Source organism: Dipodomys ordii, unplaced genomic scaffold (genome assembly GCF_000151885.1).
Source record: "Dipodomys ordii isolate 6190 unplaced genomic scaffold, Dord_2.0 Scaffold11, whole genome shotgun sequence".
In the NCBI taxonomy this organism is placed as follows: Eukaryota; Metazoa; Chordata; class Mammalia; order Rodentia; family Heteromyidae; genus Dipodomys; species Dipodomys ordii.
This window is the reverse complement of record NW_012267227.1, coordinates 9,187,922-9,208,393: the sequence shown is the minus strand read 5'-3', so window position 1 is coordinate 9,208,393 and position 20,472 is coordinate 9,187,922. Positions and strand designations below refer to the sequence as shown.

At 37.5% G+C, this 20,472-nt stretch overlaps 1 protein-coding gene across 1 annotated transcript in view; it reads left to right on the top strand.

Moving 5' to 3' along the window:
• Unc13c (unc-13 homolog C (C. elegans)) overlaps positions 1-20,472 on the top strand; it is a 276,186-nt gene that overhangs the window by 187,939 nt on the left and 67,775 nt on the right. The window contains exons 19-22 of the mRNA XM_013010022.1: positions 10,932-11,058; positions 14,989-15,085; positions 15,995-16,138; positions 19,936-20,013. Coding sequence (XP_012865476.1) covers positions 10,932-11,058; positions 14,989-15,085; positions 15,995-16,138; positions 19,936-20,013 — 446 coding nt within the window. The remainder of the gene's footprint in view (positions 1-10,931; positions 11,059-14,988; positions 15,086-15,994; positions 16,139-19,935; positions 20,014-20,472) is intronic.

Below are 20,472 nucleotides of genomic sequence, written 5' to 3'. Positions count from 1 at the left end.
ACTCTACCACTTGAGCCACAGTGCCACTTCCGGCTTTTTTCTTTTTGCTTATGTGGTGCTGAGGAATCGAACCCAGGGCCTCATGCATGCAAGGCAAGCAATCTACCACTGAGCCACCTTCCCAGCCCCGTAATAAAAATTTTTAAATAAGGAAGAAAACACATTATCTAAGAAAGCCACTGTGAACTGAGATCTCAAGAACAAGTAGCAGTTAACTAGTTGAAAGGGACTGTAGGTTCTAATGTAATGCAAAAAATAAAGCAATTAATGCATACCGAAATACTTTCTATCAATTTTAAATATTCAACACTGATTCTTTAAGTCCTATAGCCTGTAAAATTTAGAATTTACATTCCTCTCTTGGCTGCCTACAATGAGATTGTTTTATGTGAATGTGTATTCACCAATTTAACCTGTCCAGGAATAAACTCATTTTTCTTTATTGTAAAACCAGCTTCCCCTTGGACAATTACTCTTCCTGGTTACCACTTAGCCTCAACTATTTTCCATGTTGGCTAGTTCCCAGAATGTTCCAAAAGAGGAAATGCATTTCCATCTTTAGCTATTTGATTATGCTCGTGATATTTTAGTCACGAAACATTTTCCAGCCGGCAATCTTGACATACATATTCAGTAGCATCTAAATATTGTTGTCGCTTCTATTATATGCTGCAAAGGAAAAAAAATGGCTCAACAGATGCTCCAAAATTTCTAAAACTTGTAATTCTCAAAACATTTGGTGTTGTTTCATAAAGTTGGAATCTCATCAATGATTGAGTTGACTGTTTATATCACAGCCTTTTCCTTTCTCTAGTCTGAGACAGATCTTTAGTCCATTTGCAATTCCATAGCAAATAAGAATGCAGGTGACATGTTTACATTTCATAGGGTTATTATACAGATTCAAATCTGAAGCCTACAGAGTTCAAAATACCTGTCAAGTAAGAAACTTACAGGCAGTTTGCGATACCACTGTATTTTCTGTACATGCTGAAAGTAATCACCACTTTCATGTACTCAGGAATGCTACATTTCCAACTATCCAAAGCTCATACATTTCTGTAATTGGCAGGAAAAGGTACATTCATAAGAAAAAAATCAAGGTAAACCAATTTTTGAGTAATCGTATGATTAGCCCTTTTTACAAAATATTTGAAGAAAAGCCAAGAAAAATGAATAGTCATAATACTACCCTAACCCTCCAATCCCCCTTACTTCCAGGTATTTTTAAATTTCGAATGACCCAACCCATATTTCTGGCCCCATGGAAAGTCTGAGCCACAAAAAGTTCATGACTAAGTCCTTACAAACTCAATTGATTTGCTTGTATGTCTCATGGCCCCGAATTATCTTTAAAAATATAGATGGAAGTGGATCACAAGATAAAAATGCCATCTGTTTGCTTTCCTTTTGGGGGAAAAAACATGTCTACAAGAGAGCTGAGATTCAAACGTTGAATTTCCTTATTTCTAGAGTTTTGTGCTGACCAAATTGTACACATGCACCTTTTTTTTTAATCCTAGATTCATGTGGCGATTGTTGCATGAGGTCATTATCTGAAGAGGTCCTCTTTCTAAGCTCCTAGATTCCTACTGCCTGAATCTTTCCATCTCTAGATGATAAATAGAATCTGTCTTAGTGTTTGTACCTGTTCTGTAAGGATACACATTGTCTGATTTGATATTTTAGGTTCCGTTTCTCAAACTCTTGGACTGCTTATGATCTGGACATCTGTAAGTCTAGAGAGCTGATGTTGGAAATGATTCCAAATTCCCACCAGCACATCGAGAACATGGTTTGAAAGCAGTTCTCCCACTCTGATTCCCTGTAGTCCTTCAAGGACTCACTCTAACACCAGTAACCCTCTCAGATCTTCAAGTAGACCACATTTACCCCCTCTCCCTTCCTCCTTGCTGGCAGAGTCAGAGTTCTATTACTTCCAAACTTTAGCTATCTTCTCCTCTCTTTCCCTCTCATACCTACCTATCACTGCACTAGTTCAAGATACTATGTTTCATATGAAATCCCTCTCAGCTGCCAGCCCTATCAAATGTCTCTCCTGCATAAGATCCACCTGCACTTACACATCTCTATCGTCCTGTACTACATAGAATTTTCCTCAATACAGAACTTCATGAAAAAATGATATTACAGCCTAATATCATTCAAATGAATAGCTAATGCTTCATGAAAATGCCCCTGGAATGCAGGTATATTACCCAGGTATATTACTCAGTGCCTTGGCCACTTTTCATTAAACTAGGGAATCTAAAGTCTGAATTAAAAGCTATAGATTAGGGGAAAAAATCATCCCCTTGAAGGAACATGAAACCTGAATCCTAAACTGATTTTCATGAGTTGATTTATTTGAATTGTTTAGTTATCATATAGAAAAAATAAACTTTCAGGCTAGCTATGATCCTACCATCATAGTTTCCAGTTCTGTATTTGCCTATAAAATTTCATATACCATCAATATTTATGTCCTGTCTTATTTTCTCATTTGAAATACTTGGCATGTTGATATACAATCTCAGAGTCATTTAAATAGTTATGCAATAGTCCACCAAAGCCATCAGCTTCAACACTGTTTGGGAGATAATCAAGTTGTTAGTATTCTTTAAAGTATTATGAATAATGCTATAATGAAAATGTTCTTATAGTCTGCTTTTCTCTTCATTGTGTTTATATCTTTGGGCAAATTATCCAGAATAGAATTACTGACTTGAAGAAGATCAATGCTGTATTTCCTTCGAAATTCATTGCCAAATTATTTCCCAGTGTTTTCAATGGCATGTGTTGCCACCAGCAATACATGGGTGTTCTTTTCTCAGCACACCGATGACAGAATAGAATATGGTGCTCATGTTAAGTTAGCTATTGGGATAGTTAAAAAGCACAGTCTGTTTGTTTAGACTTTGAATTTCTGCCATAAAAGAAATTGGACGTTTGTCTCCTGCTTGTTGACTAATTCTATTTCTCCCTAATTTTTTCCTTCCAATATATGCCTTTGCCCCTCAATATTGATCTTTAATTAATTGAATACTCTTTTAGTTTATGTGACTTATTGATACAAAGTACACATTTTACTATACAAACACAAGCTACATGCATGTTTCTCTTGGTATTTACCATTTAAGATGTATTGTTTTGGTTGTAAGGGCTTATTAGGTTGTATAATCCCTTGGTATTTGTGGTTTCTTTTGGCTTAACGGTTATCCAGAGAAAAACATGTCATTAGTCTACAAGTTGATTTGTATGTGCATATTAATTCCTTAATCTCCCTGGTCTTCATTTCAGTATTAAAAATACATTTAAAATAATGGGGTAAAATAATCATTTTTATGATGATGGTAGTAATTCAGTACACAGAGAAAAATGAGTCATGTAGAAGACAAAGCATGCAATTTCAGCAGCAAAACCTCATCTAGGAGAAATTGAATAGGGTCTCGTTCACAAGTGCACACATTAGCCTTAGACCACAGCACAGATATTTCAGTCATAAGTACAAGAACAGGGCAAAGGGTAGGATTACAGGAGAAGACAGACTGGTGAAAGAGGTAGAGGGAGATGTGGACCTCAACAACCAGTTCAGGAAAGAAGAGGTTCTTGGATCTTGAGGGCAGAGAAGGACATCATGTGAAATAAGCATCTTGGACCATAGAAGGAAAAGATGTTTGGCGAGATGTAGATACCTCTGTCAAAGCCATCCTTGGAGTTGTGTGGACATCCTTTCAGTTCAGACCAGAAAGCATATGTAATATGAATTTCCAGGCATATGGAGATACTGGAGTCCAGTCACAGAGCAAATAGGCAAATAGGCACTGGGGTTTCCTTTCCTTAAATCTTTGCCAGATGGGCATGACAAAGATAAAGAGAAGCCAATTAGGTGAGAGTATATGTACAACAGAGGTTACAGTCATGATTGATATATAGACTCAGCTAGGTGAGGTGGAAGTGGTTGCAAAGGGGATCCTATAGAAAAAAAAATGTCATTTTCCCCTGAATACAACAAACAAGGAAATGGAAGACAGTTGATGTTCCAATAGTCAGATATCTATCAACAAGCAAGATGCTTCAAGATGAGATTTTTGATGGCAATGCTTTTGTTGATCTAGGGTGAGATTGTAGATAAGGGATGGCTGAGATAGAAAGACAATGCCAGAGGAGAAGTAGAAGTTCCAGGCTGAGAACCAGAGCACCAAATAATCCATCTACATGGTACACACTCTCTCTCTCTTTCTTTCTCTCTCTCTCTCTCTTTCTCTGAAGACAAGATTGATGGTGATGTTTAAAAAGTAAGCTGTAAGCAACAGAATTTAAATCAATCTTAAATATCAATAGTAATTTTGGTACATTTGTATCATTTAAATTTTTGACCACTAGGATTCTGAAAGTACCTACTTCTCTCTATATATAACACATAAACACTGGACACCATCCATATGTTTACTCTTTATCAAACTACTGGTGAAAATAAATACTTCAGTGTTGTAATAATTAATGCAGTTGAGTAAGCATTGTATCCTGTACAGTCATTTGTTATTCTTTTTTTCTACTCATAACCTTTGTCTATTTTTCTGTAAGAGCAGTAATCTTCTGTTATCTATTTTGACAGAAATGTTGCTGGAACAAAGAGAAAAATAATCTCCTGCAAGTATTTCCTAATTTTATGGGGTTTTATTGTTTGTTTGAGGCAATAGTGGGTGTTGGACTCAGAGCCTCAAACTTGCTAGGCAAGTGCCTACTACTTGGCCAAGGCTTCCAGTCCTTTAGAATTTTGATAGAGTCTCAGGTTTTTGTCTGGGCTGATCACATATACCTTCTGTGAAACTGGGATTGCAGGTATGAATGCCCAGCTATCCAATTACTTTTTGTGGATATGTTAATGACATAATAATATACTTTCCATTCTTGAAAATAAGCATTGCAGATAATCTATTTCTTAATTGACTATAGATAGAAAATCAGTTGAGGTGATTTTTAATTAGATGAGTAGAGGTTTATTTTTTCATCTAAAGATGAGAACGTGTCTCTATGTTAAATATAGTATGAAAATTCCATTGTTGAAGCTAGCACAAGGAAAAGAGATATATATTATATTCAACTAAAATTTTATTTCAATAACATTAGAATCTTATATTCTCAGCAGTAACCTCACACTCCTATATATGTACATATATAAATATAAATATAAGAAGTGAAGTGCTCCAGATAAATTTGGATTATCTGGTAGAGAATAATGATTCAATGAAATCCTGGGAGACAGACCACTTGATTGACTCTTATCCTAAGAACTTAGAAATGAAATGCTTTTAGACACTAGTTTCAAAGCCATTACCTTTCTCTGCATCTAAGAACTTCTATAGTACAATGATTTTGCTAGTTTGATGTATAACAGCAAGAATAATAGCTCCTTTATTATATAATACATTACAATTTTATGTTTGCTTAGTTGCTAGCACATAGCTGATGGCAGTGTTTCATTTCATATAATTTCAATATGTGTTGGTGCTACTGTTATCTGTTTAGGGAATATGCCTATGAGGTCTCACAGCTTGAAAAACTCCAACAAATGAACACAAAGGAGACAATTAAACTATAGAGAAAAGAGGATAAATCCCCAGTTTCCCAATGTATTGCGATTCTACTCATCTTCACATTGTCCTGAATAAATCAGTTACTCATCAAGAATACATGAGGAGATGATTAATTGGACATTATAGTATTCATAGTTTCTTTAGTCAAACTTTTTGTGCTATGAATGATAAATCACAACTCAATTGTGTTAAAATATTTGAACCTCTATTTACTGACATTGATAAAATCTGTAGGAAAGAGATGATACTGATTTGTCTTGAAGATAAAGTCTACTTAGAGAAAGGATTGCTAGGAAAATACAAGGAGTCATTAGCATGGTCTCTTATTGGGTAAGAGATCGGTCAGTACAGAAATGACATCAACTGGTGATAACTTCTTGGATTGTGAAAATTTGAAACTAGACTTAAATAGAATAACTATTGCTGAGTATAGATGAACAGGGGATTCGTTCAAGATGAGAAGAAAAATAGCCAACTGGAATAGACACAGACATGAATATTGAGATGAGTAAGATGCCCAAGCTAGAACAGCTTAATATAACATCTCTACTACCTGAATTAAGAATTAAGGTCCACAATGAGGATCAGATTTGAGAAACTAACTCAGAAACAGAATTATCTGGCATTGCTTTCTTTTTCTCTGCCCTCTTCTGGGCTCTCTCACCAACACACACACACTCACACACACACACACACACACACAATTTTTATTTTTGTTTATTTTTCCAGAAGTGGTCCTCACACATCAAGTTGTACAGTACAGGATTAGGAAGGATTAAGAATGAGAGCTCTGGTTTTGCATAAACAACTCCTTTGCAGTTGAGAACTTGGTACACTACACAGCTCCGCCTAGCATGCAGTTGAAGATGGGGAGAAGTAGGTAGTCAAAAGAAAAGTGTAGGAAAGGCATCAGGATTATTACAGGCCCATCCTTTTAGGTTCTCATAACCCATCTGGTGGACCATCTATTGACGCTTTATTAAGCTAGGTTATTGTGAACATTCCTCCACACACTGGCCATGATTATTGATGAGTTTTATGCTTCAGTGGTCATGAAAATATTCACACCTTTCTGTGTCTACTGGGAGTATTTTCAGTGTAAAATGGAGTCAGGCTAGAGTAGGGAATGTCTATCCAGATATTACTTTTAAACCATGAGCTGAAATCTATTATACTTAAAATGAGCCTGTGGAGAAAGGAAACTTATTAAGCAAAGAAATGAGCTATAATGTAAGAAAAATAGCCACTGCTGCCAATTGTAAGTTAAAAATGACCCAGTAGTTAGTAATTATTTAATTACTTTTTAATTGTTCAGTTATTGTTTTACTGGAAATAATTACTTGATTACTTCCAGACCAAAAATAACCTAACTGAACCATTTTTTTTCACTTTACCATCATGATTTATCAATTAGTTCTACTCCCCTTATAAGGAATAGAGAGATGGGGGCAAATTCAGAAAACTAAAAGGGATAAAAAGGCTTAGTTGAAGTCTACCAAAAAGATAAATTCTGACTGCTTGTTTTTGTATGTTATAAATAATTGATGGAAATCAATTTTATTCTAAAAATGGTTCTCCACTACAGGTTATTTTTAAATAACATTATGGGAAAATGTACAGGAAATTGCAAGAAGTAAAAATCTATCAGGATTTGAGTCTTTTAATTAAAAAACCACAAAAGTAGACAGTGATTTTGCTCTAAAAAGTTACAAACTTCTGAGAAATACATGAAACTGACTACTCCTGGGTACTTAAAATGAGCTAAGGAATATAGAAGGAAAAGTATTTTTATATTTTATTGACAGTTCTTAGGTTTTGTTTTGAAAAATGAAGTAATCAAATAAACCAGGTCTTTTATCGCAGTATCTGAAATATTTAAGGTACAGCAGTGATTTGCTCCCAGGGAAGCTCTACAAAATTTTTATAACTCAAACCCAGTGTTAAACATCAAGATGACTGGTGACATCTTCCCCTAAAGCCAAAGAAAAGATAAGAAACTTAAGGAGTTGCAAAAAAAAGGGTGGATACAACCGTAATATCCATTTGTCCATCCATCCATTCATCTATCCGTCTATCTGTGATTCTATGAAAATAAATTAGTGTCCTCCAAACATTTATTTAGCAAGAGAAGAGATGAGAGGCAAGATCGTGTAATAATAGAACATCTGGACCTGGATTAGAACCCATGACTCATGTCAGTGATCATTGTCACCACCAAATTCACTGCTTGGTGTTCTACAATAGCGTCCTACACACTCTTTCCTCTTCCATTTTTTTTAAGTCCTAATAATGTCTTCTCCAGACAGGAAACAAAATGACGTTTTACGAATGGAAATTAGATTCAAATCATCCAGAGTTATCCAGTGACCCAGGGGAAATGTCTGTATTACAAATTCTGAACTATGCCGACTAGTCCTGGCTCTTTCCTCACCGCATCTCACTCCACTCTCAACATGACCTTGCCCCTCTGCTTCAGTCACACTGGCCTGTATGCCTCCCTGGTACTTGTCAAGCACACTCTTATTTGAGGGTCTCTTTGCTTGAGATGCATGCATAGATTGCTCTCTGGAGTTATGATGCCTTGCTCTCCTGTCATCTCATTAGAGACCTTCCCTGAATACTCTATTGAAAAAGGCACTCTCAGCTTATTTCCTCTCTTAACCTGTACTATTTTCCCCCAGAACACTTACCACTACTTCACATTACATTGAATAGCTTTTGTTGTCTGCCTCTTCTTACTATAAGCTCCATGGTAACAGAGACACTGTCTTGCTGCTTTGTTGAATTCCCAGCTTCATAGCAGATGACCAATAACTATATATTGCATAAATTAAGTATATTAAGGAAGTCCAATCCACAGTGATTGCTTACTTGAAACATTTTGTGGTTGGAAGGTCTAGACCAGAATGCTAAATCGATATATCAGAAGTGTATCTATGAGGGACAGAAGGGGGGAAAAGGAGAGAGGGAGGGAGGACGGAAGGGAGATAATTTTTTACTTATCTTTCTTTCCTAGTATTTTTTAAGATGTTATTATAAGCTATGGTAAATAATGCTGCTATAAACATAGTTGTGCTGGTAGCTTTAGTTTATGGTCTTGTTTGTGATCATTTGGGTAAATGCCCAAAAGTGGGATTGCTGGGTCATAGGGGAGCTCTATGTGGAATTTTACAATGCAGTAGGGTTCCCTTCTGGCCACATCCCCTCCAGCATCTGTTGTTATTAGAGTTCTTGATTATAGCCATTCTAACTGGGGTGAGGTGGAATCTCAATGTTGTTTTGAATTGCATTTCTTTTGTGGCTAGAGAGGTTGAGCATTTCTTCATATGTCTATTGGCCATTCTTATTTTCTCTTTAGAGAAGTTTCTCTTGAAGTCTTAGCACACTTATTTATTGGGAAGATGTTTCTTTGAGGATTTGTTGTTGGGGGATTTATTTTTTTGAGTTCCAAGTATATTTTAGATATGAGACCCTTATCCATTGTATGGCTAGTGAAGATCTTCTCCCAATCTGTGGGCTTTCTATTGATCTTGCTAGCTATCCAGATGCCCCTCAGTAGATGAATGGATCAAGAAAATGTGATATATGGGCTGAGAAGGTGGCTCAGTGGTAGAGCACTTGCCTTGCATGCATGAGGCCCTGGGTTCAATTCCTCAGCACCACATAAGCAGGAAAAAAAAGCCTGAAGTGGTGCTGTGGCTCAAGTGGTAGAGTGCTAGCCTTGAGCTAAAAAGCTGAGGGACAGCACCCAGGCCCTGAGTTCAGGCCCCACGACCGAACCCAAAATAAAAAGAAAAGAAAATGTGATAGATAGATAGACAGACAGATAGATGGAGAGAAATATAGGAATTCTATGCCTCCATCAGAAAAATTGACATCACCCCATTTGTTAGGAAATGGAAAGACTTGGAAAAAATTATATTAAGTGAAGTAAGCCAGGCCCAAAGAAACATATGTGCCATGGTTTCCCTTATTTCAATAACTAGTACATGTCTAGGACAAGCAGAAAAAGTCAAAAGCTATGTACATATGACCAGATAAGATGATGTTAAGCAAAATGAACCCCAAGATAGGGACACAAGTGGTTTTTTTTTCTTTCTTGCTATTGTTTCTAATGTATTTATAATGTATCATGTAATTTTTTTGTTTCTTTGTATGTTTCTCCCCCACGGTATAACCCCTGTTATCACTGTATTTGATGTCATCTTGTATACACACTTCTCTAGCCTGGGGAGGAGAAGGGAAAAAACAAAATGCTTAAATAGGGATACAGGTTGACCCATTGTAACAATGAGATGTACAAAACAGTGTGTTGAGAAACAAACTTTACCGTTTAGGCAGGGCGCAGGGGGAGTAGTTGTGGAGGTGGGAGGGAAGGGATGGTAGGGGAAAAACAAAGGAAAAGGTAACAATGCTTGATAGGAAATGTACTCATTACCTTGCTCATGTAACTATAACCCCTCTGTACAGTATTTTTACAATAAAAATGAATAAAAAAATAAGAAACCTAAAAAAAAAAGAAATGTAGAAGTGGCGCTGTAGCTCAAGTGGTAGAGCGCTCACCTTGAGCTGAAGAGCTGAGGGACAGCGCCCAGGCCCAAAGTTCAAGCCCCACGACCGACAAAAAAAAAAAGAAATGTATCATAAGCAAACTTCTATATCTTTCTTCTCTCAGTTCTCTATGACCATATCACTAAAACAGTTTTAAGCCACACTTTGAGAGAGAAATGTTACATATTAGAAAATTCCTCTAAAGAAATATCAAAAAGCCACAGGGTACAGAATAATTCTAGCTGAACTTGAAAGGTGAAATAAAAACCATTTAGCTGAGAAATTAGATATTTTTCTCACCTTTTCAACTACCTTAATTCTTTAAGTATTAGAAAAAAATAGACCATAAAAGTGGTACTCATTCCTATTTCCAATATTAATCTGTGGTTCTGGCTCCTAGTTTAAATCATGCTTTTTTCATGTTCAGAGTATTAATTTGTTCTCTACCTTGCATCAGAGTCAAAATATATGAAAGCTTCTAGATAAATGAAGAGAAAAAATTAGTACACTGTTATTCTTTAGTTGTATTGAAATTCAATGTATTCCATTATGACATATGGTGATCATTTAACTTATTTTGCATTTTCACTTGACTTGTCATAAAGGGGCTTGTGTGTGTGTGTTTTTTAATGTTGTGAAATTTCAAGTGTGCCTTGAACAATTCACCTCTAACATTCTTTCTTCTCCTTTACAGAAATAAGATTACCAAAGGCAGATTGGAATACAGCAGCCTTGTTGGCAAACCAAACCTTATTAATTGTTTGACTTCCTCTATTACAGAACATGAGAAGCAACGGTTATGCAAGAGCACTGATTACATGAATTTGCATTTCAAAGTGAAATGGTTTTATAATGAATATGTACGAGAACTTCCTGCCTTCAAGGAAGCAGTTCCTGAATACTCCTTGTAAGTAATGGTTTTTATCCCTCTCCCATTTGTTCTCCATTCACAGTTCTTTCTGAACTGTACAGCACTGAAAAATCTCTTCATAGTCTTCATTTGAATGCCAAATTCTTGTCATAAAATTCATGCTTCAAAGTTTGCATGTCCTTGGAGAACCATATTTAATTGAATTGTGATGCATTTTTTTTCTGGGTGCCTCACCTGGATATTCAGCTCAAAGAGAAATATGATGAAACTATTTCCTCTAAAAAGTGCTAAAGCTGGGTGCCAATGACACACCTGTAATACTAGCTAGTTAGGAGGCTGAGATCTGAGGATCACAGTTCCAAGCCAGCTTGGGCAGAAAAGTTCATGAAATTCTTATCTACAACTAACCAGCAAAAAAGCCAGACATGGAGCTATGGCTCAAATAGTACGGTGATAGCAATGTGCACAAAAACTCAGGAACAGCGCCTAGGTATTAGTTCAAACCCCTAGACACTCACTCACTCTGTCTTTGTCTGTCTGTCTGTCTATCTCTCTCTCTGTCTTTTTCTCTCTGTCTTTTTCTCTCTCTCTCCCTCTCTCTCTCACACACACATACACATGAGAGTGCAGATTTTTCAAATTGAGGTGCTCATATATTGATCCATGTAATCAGATTTTCCTTTTAATTCAACTGTCCTAGAAATTCTTACTTCTGACCTGGAAATCTAACTCTTTCATTTGTTAAACCTATCTCAGTTAAACACATTTGCAATCACACAGTTTCTCATATATTGTGTTGCATTTGCTATGTATCAGAATTGTTTTATCAGAATTCTTGAAGGATGATCTCCCATTTGTCAGGCATGATGCTAAGTGCTACCACTTGTTTTGCACAATAGTGCATAAAATAAAGACTTCCCTGAAAGGAGCGTATACTTAGGAGGTGATGGATATGTAAGCAAAGTATAATGCAGCAGGAACAAGAAACAAGTTAATTTAAGGAGCCTAAATGAAGTACTATAGATTCTCACAGTGTGGAAGACATCAATGCCCATAATACCCCACATTACCCACAATACATGGTGTAGCATGTATTGTACACTGAAAAATCAGTGGCAAGAAAAAGGAAAGTAAGCATTAAGATGGAAATGGAAGTTGTGAGTATAATTATAGAGTGTGGAATATGTGGGTATGAGACAGAGGAAATAGTGTTTTCTAAAATGGTCTAGGGAAGATCTTCTAAAATAAAAGCCAAAAGTACCATGGGAAATGTAGTTTGGAGCTGGATTGTTTTAAGCAGATGTTATGAAACTTGCACTGTACCGATGAGTCATTGTAGGAATTCAAAGAGACCAAGAATGAAAGTCAGGCAAGAGACTTAGACGGTAAAGAACAATGTAATGATGAGATATTAGTAGCCTCTAGTATAGCTTTCTTCACAGCCCTACAAATAGATAAATGGGACAGATTAAGAGTTTATACTACAAAAGAAAGAGTGGTGGAGAAGCTAGTGAGCAAAGGATTCAAAACAAGTTAGGAAGAATAAGTCAAGAAATCTACACTGTGTATATATAATAACAGTGTATCATATTGAAAATTACCAAGAATCTATTTTACCTATCTCACCACAAAAAGGTCTAACAGAGATGCTAATTAACTCAATATAATCCTTCCACAAGACATACATATTTTGCAATATATTTTCACAGTTATTTATACGCCATTTTTGTCAATGAAAAAGTATTATATATAAAATAATAACCATTATAATTTAAGAGGCTATACTAATAACATAGAGTGCTTTAGATGAAATGCAGCAGTGGTACTAGACACTCTGTGGAGAATGGACTATACAACTTGTGAGTGGGATGGAAGGGAAAATCTGGGAGAGAGTGAAGGAAGGGTGACACTATCCAAAAGAAATGTATCCATTATCTGAAACCCCTCTGTATATCACCTTTATAATAACAACTTTTGAAGAAAAAAATGTTTAAGGAACACAAAGGTGAAAAAATATGTGGGAGGGAAGTTTTGAAAATAGAAGTTTACAGAATTCAAAAACTAAATCTGTATGAACACAAAAGAAGGGAAACATTGACTATGAAGTACGAGTGGGGAAGCAGCTGGTGGTCCTATTGAGGTTAAAGAAGTAAAACAGAGGAACTATGTGCTAGAGATATCGGCTTCTGGCTCTGGTAGACTTACTATATTAACTAAAATCAGACTAATATGCTCACTGAAGACCAATTAAGCTGAATCACTTTAAGCAGTGTGAGAGAGCACATAAGCCAACCCAGAAATGAGAAGTAAAGAGTCCCCAGGAAAAGATGAATTGACTCAGGAGCTTTCCTCCCCTACCACTCATAACCACATTTGCTTACCTTTTTGCAATACCGAGCTGCAAAGCCAAACAGTGACCAATAATTTACAACTATTATTGTCCAGGATTATGAAGTCTGCTTGGATTTGTGGAACCATAATCTCACAAAAATGCACTCCAGGGACCTGAGCATATGCAATTTCCTGGCCTGCCTATATGTGGAGATTTGGGCAGAAAGAAGCAAGTAGAAAGGAAGAATAAAGAATCTAAAACTGCTGAGCACTGGTGACTCATGTCTATAATCCAAGCTACTTGGAAGGCTAAAATCTGACGCTCCTGGAGACTCTTGTCTCCAATTAACCACCAAAAACCCAGAAATGGAGCTGTGGCTCATGTATAGAGTGCTAGCCTTGAGCTAAAAAGCTCAAGGATAGCACCTAGGCTGTTCAAGACCCCATGACAAGCACACACACACAAAAAAAGAAATCTGAAACTTAAGTGGAAATTTCTACAATATAAACTGTATAGGCAAAATACAGAGGTCAAGTCTTGTTAGAAATGAAGGGACATGGCTGGTAGGCTGAGATCAGAGGCCCAGCCCAGGCGAACAAATCTGAAAGACTCTTATGTCCAATTTACTAGCAAATCTGGAAAGGGAAGGTGTGGCTCATGTGGCCGAGCAGCCAGCCAAGCAAGAACATGAAATCATGAGTTCAAGCCCCAGTACTGTATAAACAGGCAAGTTCCCTCAAAATTGCTCATAAAATACCAATGGCTCAGGTAGTCTTGCAGAGGAAATTTGAAAGAAGGAGAACTGTTATCGCTTATTGAACAATAGGTCTGTTAATAAATAGTGAATGAAACAAAACAGATCCAAGACAGAGTCATACATAGGCCATTGCCCATCTATATTAAAGGTGTCAGTTCAGTATAACAGGGGAATAGATGATCTTCCTAATGGTGTTTTAGCAAGTAGGTATCTATTTGGAGAAAACTCCTTAAAACTTAAGACCAGTGAGAGAACACAATTGCAGGGCAGGTTATAACTAAGAAGTCAGAAATAAGCAGAGTCCTTTACAGGAGAATGATGAGGTGTGTCAGAAATCCAATGGGCATGAGTTAAGAAAGGGGAGAACCTTTTGACATGACACCATGTCTACACTTAACAGCAGTTTAAATTGAAGTCTTAATCTGAGCACTATGGCTCATACCTGTAATCCTAACTTCTGCGGCTGAGATGTGAGGATCACGGTTCAGAGGTAGCCTCAGCAGAAAAGTCTACACGACTCTTTCTCTAATAAAATACAAAAACAAAATCTGGAAATGCAACTCTGGCTCAAGTGGTAGAGTGCTGACCTTGAACAAAAGAAGCTCAGGGGACAGTGCCCAGCTCTGAGTTCAAGCCCCAGAATAGGCACAAAAAATTAACTGAGGTCTTTCAGAGTGGGTAAGAGGAAAAGATAAAAGACCAAATACAGAAGAGGGGAATTTATCTGATGCAGAAAAGGTAAAGATCTCTAAAGTAGAAAACTGGAAGAAGGAAATAAAAGGAGAGGATGAATCCTGAGTTACTCTCATACTTGAATAGCACCCCTGTTAATTACACTTGAATGATGCGATTTGTGGTGTGTTGTGTTATTTTTTAGGTGGTTTGAACCTTTTGTCATGCAGTGGCTAGATGAAAATGAAGACGTGTCCATGGAATTCCTGCATGGAGCACTGGGAAGAGACAAAAAGGATGGAGTGAGTTGAAATGGCTTTAAGTATGTTTCTTGCCAGGATTCTGTCTCTCAACTACCCACAACTACTCATTGTGCCTTGTTCCATTTTGATGGACTTTCCCAATGACCAAAATAAATGTTGAACAATTTCATTTTCTGATCAGACTCCTAAGGAGCTGCTCAAATTAAAAACAAAACTGCCAAGTATGGTGGCACCTACCTGTAATCACTGCAACCCAAGAGGTAGAGATTGGGGGGGGGGAGAGGCTTGCAGTAATAAGCCAGCATAGGGGGAAAAAATTATCTCAAAAAGCAAACTGGACATGACAGTACATACCGATAAGCTCAGCCAATCTAGAGGCAGGTGTCAAAAACAGTAAAGCCCTTTCAGAAAAATAATTATGGCTGAAGTAGTGTAGTGCTTTCCTAGCAAGCATGAGACCCTGACTTCAAACCCTAATGCCACTAAAACCAAAAAGCAAACAAAAACACACCATCTTTTCCCCCAAGTGTCTTTATTTCTTCCTGCATTAGTAATTCTACACGTTACTTAGACTTGTACAAAACTTGATTATCCTGAAACCTTTCCAAATTGGTGAGACTAGAAACACCTCCCTGTCCCTCTACAGCAACTCAAAATCCTGAGCCAAATTCAGCTCACTCAACTATGCCCCTGCTTGTTGAAGAGACAGAAAACAAAGAAAGAACCCAAAATTCACTCATGGGAAAGCCAGTTAGCAGTCATCTACCCCATACCCATTCTGTTTTACAGCAAACGCATTGAACTGTTTGAAAGCTTAGTAAGCCTTTCATTGCTGGGAAATACAGGTACATGATGGGTGAAATCCTATTGCTTATGTGAAGTGGTGCCTATTCACACACCTCCCGCATGTCCTGCTAACTGGGGTGGTCTTGCCTTTTCTCCCTTCAGTTTCAGCAAACATCAGATCATGCCCTCTTCTCATGCTCTGTGGTGGACGTCTTTGCTCAGCTTAATCAGAGCTTCGAGATTATAAAGAAGCTGGAATGCCCGAATCCTGAAGCATTATCTCACCTAATGAGAAGATTTGCAAAGGTAGGTTAAAGGGAATGAGGCTTTTCTGGAACTGTGGCAACCTGAAAAATGTTGTTGGTTGAGTAATGCAAGTCTTCTCTGATGCCTCCACCCTGGTTCAGTTCTGACCTGATAGGGTATTTCATCTCCTTTCATCCTATACTTCCTATTTATGCAATAATGGATGTTTCCTCTTTTAAAACCTTCTTGTTTCTTTCATTGACAATACCAGACATTTGTAAAGAAAGAGATTCGCATAGATGACCAGATTATTTCCATGACAAATACGGTGCTTGCTAGCTGGTCATTCTGCTAGCTGGTCATTCTCGACTTGGAGCCTCATATTGAAATTGGCAACTAGTTTGCAGCAGACTTCACAGTCTAGTCCAACATGTATTAGAGTTGGAATCCTTAAAATTGAGTTCTGGTAAGAAATCAGCCAATAAATGTCAGAGGCATCAGAGCAGTACAATTGATTTTTGTGAATTCTATATTCTTATGTGACAGAGTGATTTTGGTCAGCCAATTTCTCTTAAGACCCTTTGTCCCCTTAAAATGTTAAAGCAACTTGTTACTTGCTGAGATCTTTTTAAAGTAGAGAGCTTGTCTGATAAGAACAAGGCCCTGGGTTGGATCCCCAGATCTGCAAATAAAATATACCTTATCAACAAGAAAAAAGAAAGAAATCATACTCTAATTGGAAGATGATTGGAAAGGAGCACAGCTTCAAGCCTGGGAGAATCACTATAAACAAAGTGGGAGGATACTTGAGAAAACCTGAAGTACCAACTTCATTGTGAGAGACTGATCGATGCCTAAGGGAGAAATGGTGAAAATGGCCAAAGGCAAAGTGTAAGCCTTGTCCTAAGCAAGAGCTGGCAAAATGCAAGATGAAGCAGAGAGAAGGAAGGGAGGGAGGGAGGAAGAGTGGGAGAAAGTGGGAAAGAGAAAGAGAAGGATAGAGAAAGAAGGAAGGAAGGAGAAAAGCAGAAAGGAAAGGGAGAGTGGGTTGGAGAGAGAGGATAGGGAAAGAAGGAAGGAAGGGGAGGGAGGGAGGAGTGAGTTGGAGGGAGGGAAAAGGAGAAAGAGGGAAGGAAGGATAGAAAAATAGAGACAGAAAGGAAAGAAAGGGAAGGAGGGAGAGTGGGAGGAAGGGGGAAAGAGATGGAGGGAAGAATAGGGAAGGGAGGAAGGAAGGAGGGTGGGCTGGAGAGAGGAGGAAGGAGAAAGAGGAAGGGAAAGATAAGAAAAAAAGAAAGGAAAGAGAAGGAGGGGTGCAAGAGAAATAGAAAAGGAAAGGAAGGACAGGTGGACATTATAGATATGGTGGTCAAAAGGATGTCACATGCTCTTCTTAGAATTCTACCACTTGTAGAAGAACCCTAGGAAAATTGTTTTAATTCCCAGAGTTAATCTGTTTAGTGGCATACTGTTTTTGCTGTGCAGAGTATTAGAAAGGTCAGTAGAATTCTCCATTAGAAGAGCAAGAGCAGGTTTCATAGTTAGATGGCCACAGAAGCACTGTGAGATAGAAGAGGGATCCTGCACCTGATCACGGAGCCCTGAGCTCCCACCCACCTGAGCTCCCACCCGCTCCTGCCCCTCACCACCTCTGCAGCTGCCAAAAGCAGACTGTTCAACAAATCACTCAGCAGATGGTGAAACATCTAAACAACACTGGATTATAGAGGATTTTGTGCCATCCCAACTTTATCCTCAGTAAATCATAATGACTGAGATCAACAAGCTTTAAAGTCAAGACTGTGCTTTCGTGTTTGCAATAGTGAAGTTATTCCTACCACTAACACTGTCACCAAGTGACCTAAGAGTCATCTACGTATGTACAAATGAATGGGAACTCCTTAGCAAAGCCCAGTGTAATTCAGCATTAAGCCTAAAGTAAAGCATGAAGAGTCATACTTAGAAGACAACACAATCTGAAAAAGAAATGCATTTTTCTAGATTTATTGTTCTATTGTTGATAATCTCTTACATTTTGGTGGGTTTTTTTAAAATTATCTTTAAGTGGTTTTACAAAGAGGTTTCAATTTAACATGTCAGTTTATGAGTATAATGCATCTTGATTATTGTCACCCCTTCCATCTTGCTCAAAGATCTCACATTTTTCAAGGCCAAGTTTTCTTGGTACATATTATCACATTATCATATACCTCCACAAAATGTCAACTTTATGTCTTTGTGTTATCGTAATTCCAGGTTTTGTTGTGATTGGAAAGGTCTATAAAATAAGCTCATAGTCATGCCTGGGATTTACAATTTAAACATTTAAATTGAAATTGCTGCTTGAGCTTATGCTTTGAAATCTCTTTCTCAGTTCATTGTACCTTTTTTTTGGGGGGGGGGCGGGGTCCGGTCGTGGGGCCTGAACTCTGGGCCTGGGTGCTGTTCCTCAGCTCTTCAGCTCAAGGCTAGCGCTCTACCACTTGAGCCACAGCGCCACTTCCGGCTTTTTTCTGTTTGCTTATGTGGTGCTGAGGAATCAAACCCAGGGCCTCATGCATGAAGGCAAGCACTCTACCACTGAGCCACCTTCCCAGCCCCTCTCGTTTCATTTCAAGCTACTCAATAAAATTCTGACATACTAAAAAAAAAAAAAAAAAAGAAGGAAAAACTTTTTTGTCTTTGCTTCTGTGTGAAAGGGGATGACATATTGTTGTTTTACCTTTTCTACGAAAATTACATCCAAACTTTGAGTTACAGTACTTTAAGCTATGGGTAAAAGTGGAAGGAAGAAAACTCTTTGATATATCTTTACCAAATTTCAGGAAAATTTAATGTAGTTAATTAATGGTAGCAAAAGGCATTCTTGGGCTCTGACATAGTTATTAGAGATAGAAATGATATGTAGAATTTGGGTGAAAAAGACAAGAGGAGGAGTGTAAGTAAGCAATATTTTTAGCAGATAATTCATTACTAAGAAACTTAGTAGACAAGCAGTACAGTGAAGTGTGTGATATAATAAAAATTGCAGTTCTATGGCTTTACTAGGTGATTTTTTAAATAATGCACACTCTGATTCCTTATCATTGAAAACTCATTTGCTGACTGATGTAGTCTGGAAGTTTTGGGTACAACCTGTAAATAACTATACACAGTGGAGAAAAGTAAGAAAATGACTACCCCAAATGTATGAAGGGCATAAGTAGAAACTAGAAACCAAGGGAGAAGATGCAAAGAAAATGTATCTACTTAGAACAATGGGAGGAACATCAAAGAGTGGGTAATAAGTATCCAGCATAAAAGAAACTGTGGGAGACCAGTGACTCACACGTATAATTCTAGCTATTTAGGAGGCTGAGATCCTAGGATCACAGTTTGAAGCCAGCCCAGAATGGAGAGTCCAGGAGACTCTTATCTCCAATTCACCAACAAATAGCTGAAAGTAGAGATGTGGCTCAAGTGTAGAAGCATAGTCTTGAGTGAAATAGCAATGGAAACAACACCAGGCCCTAAATTCAAGCCCCAGTACTGGCAACAAATAATCAAATAAATTAGTAAGAAAAAGTTGCCACCACATAGCCAATATATCCTCTGAGTATGAAGCAAATTGTACTTAAAAAATGGATCCATTCTATATCAATGTTCTATCTTTGAGAACTATGGTATTCAGAACTATGGCAAATTATTGCCTATGTACAATACGAGAATCTTGGCCTGTCAAGGATATGGGTTTAGTTACTGTGCATGGTTCCCTCAGGGCCAAAAATTATGTAAGTTTGATTTAACACTAGTTTGCATAGTGTAGGTACAAATCTGTGCACTCATCTGAATACATTTTCCATTTTTTTCTTTTTTAGACTATCAATAAAGTGCTAGTCCAATATGCAGCAATTATATCCACTGATTTCAGTTCCTACTGTGACAAGGAAAATGTGGTAAGTAAAACCTTCTACTTTCAAGTATCTCTCGGTTGTTATTCACATTTTCCAACTTCAGGTTGGAGATTACTTCTTTCTTGTTCATAGAAGATGGTAAGAAATAGGGATCTCAGGAAATTGAAGGACACAAGAACATAACTTGTAGTCTTGAACCACTGGTGTTAGTAACAGATTCACAAAAAGATTAAACCTTGTCCCAAGGCTTGTCAACATGAGTTTTCCTTTTTGATAAGGAACAAATCAAGAATAAATAATTAAAAATCCACATATTCATAAATAATTGATTTGGGATCATACCAAAGAATCTGTTTGTAGTAGCTCTTCCCCCTCCCCCACACCATGGGAAATGATCACAATAAGAAGTCTTTGTAGTTGGGTTTTATTTATAAATCTTGTACTTCATATGGACTTATAAACATAGGCTCAAGGTGAGGTCTCATGGTTCCCATTTGTAAT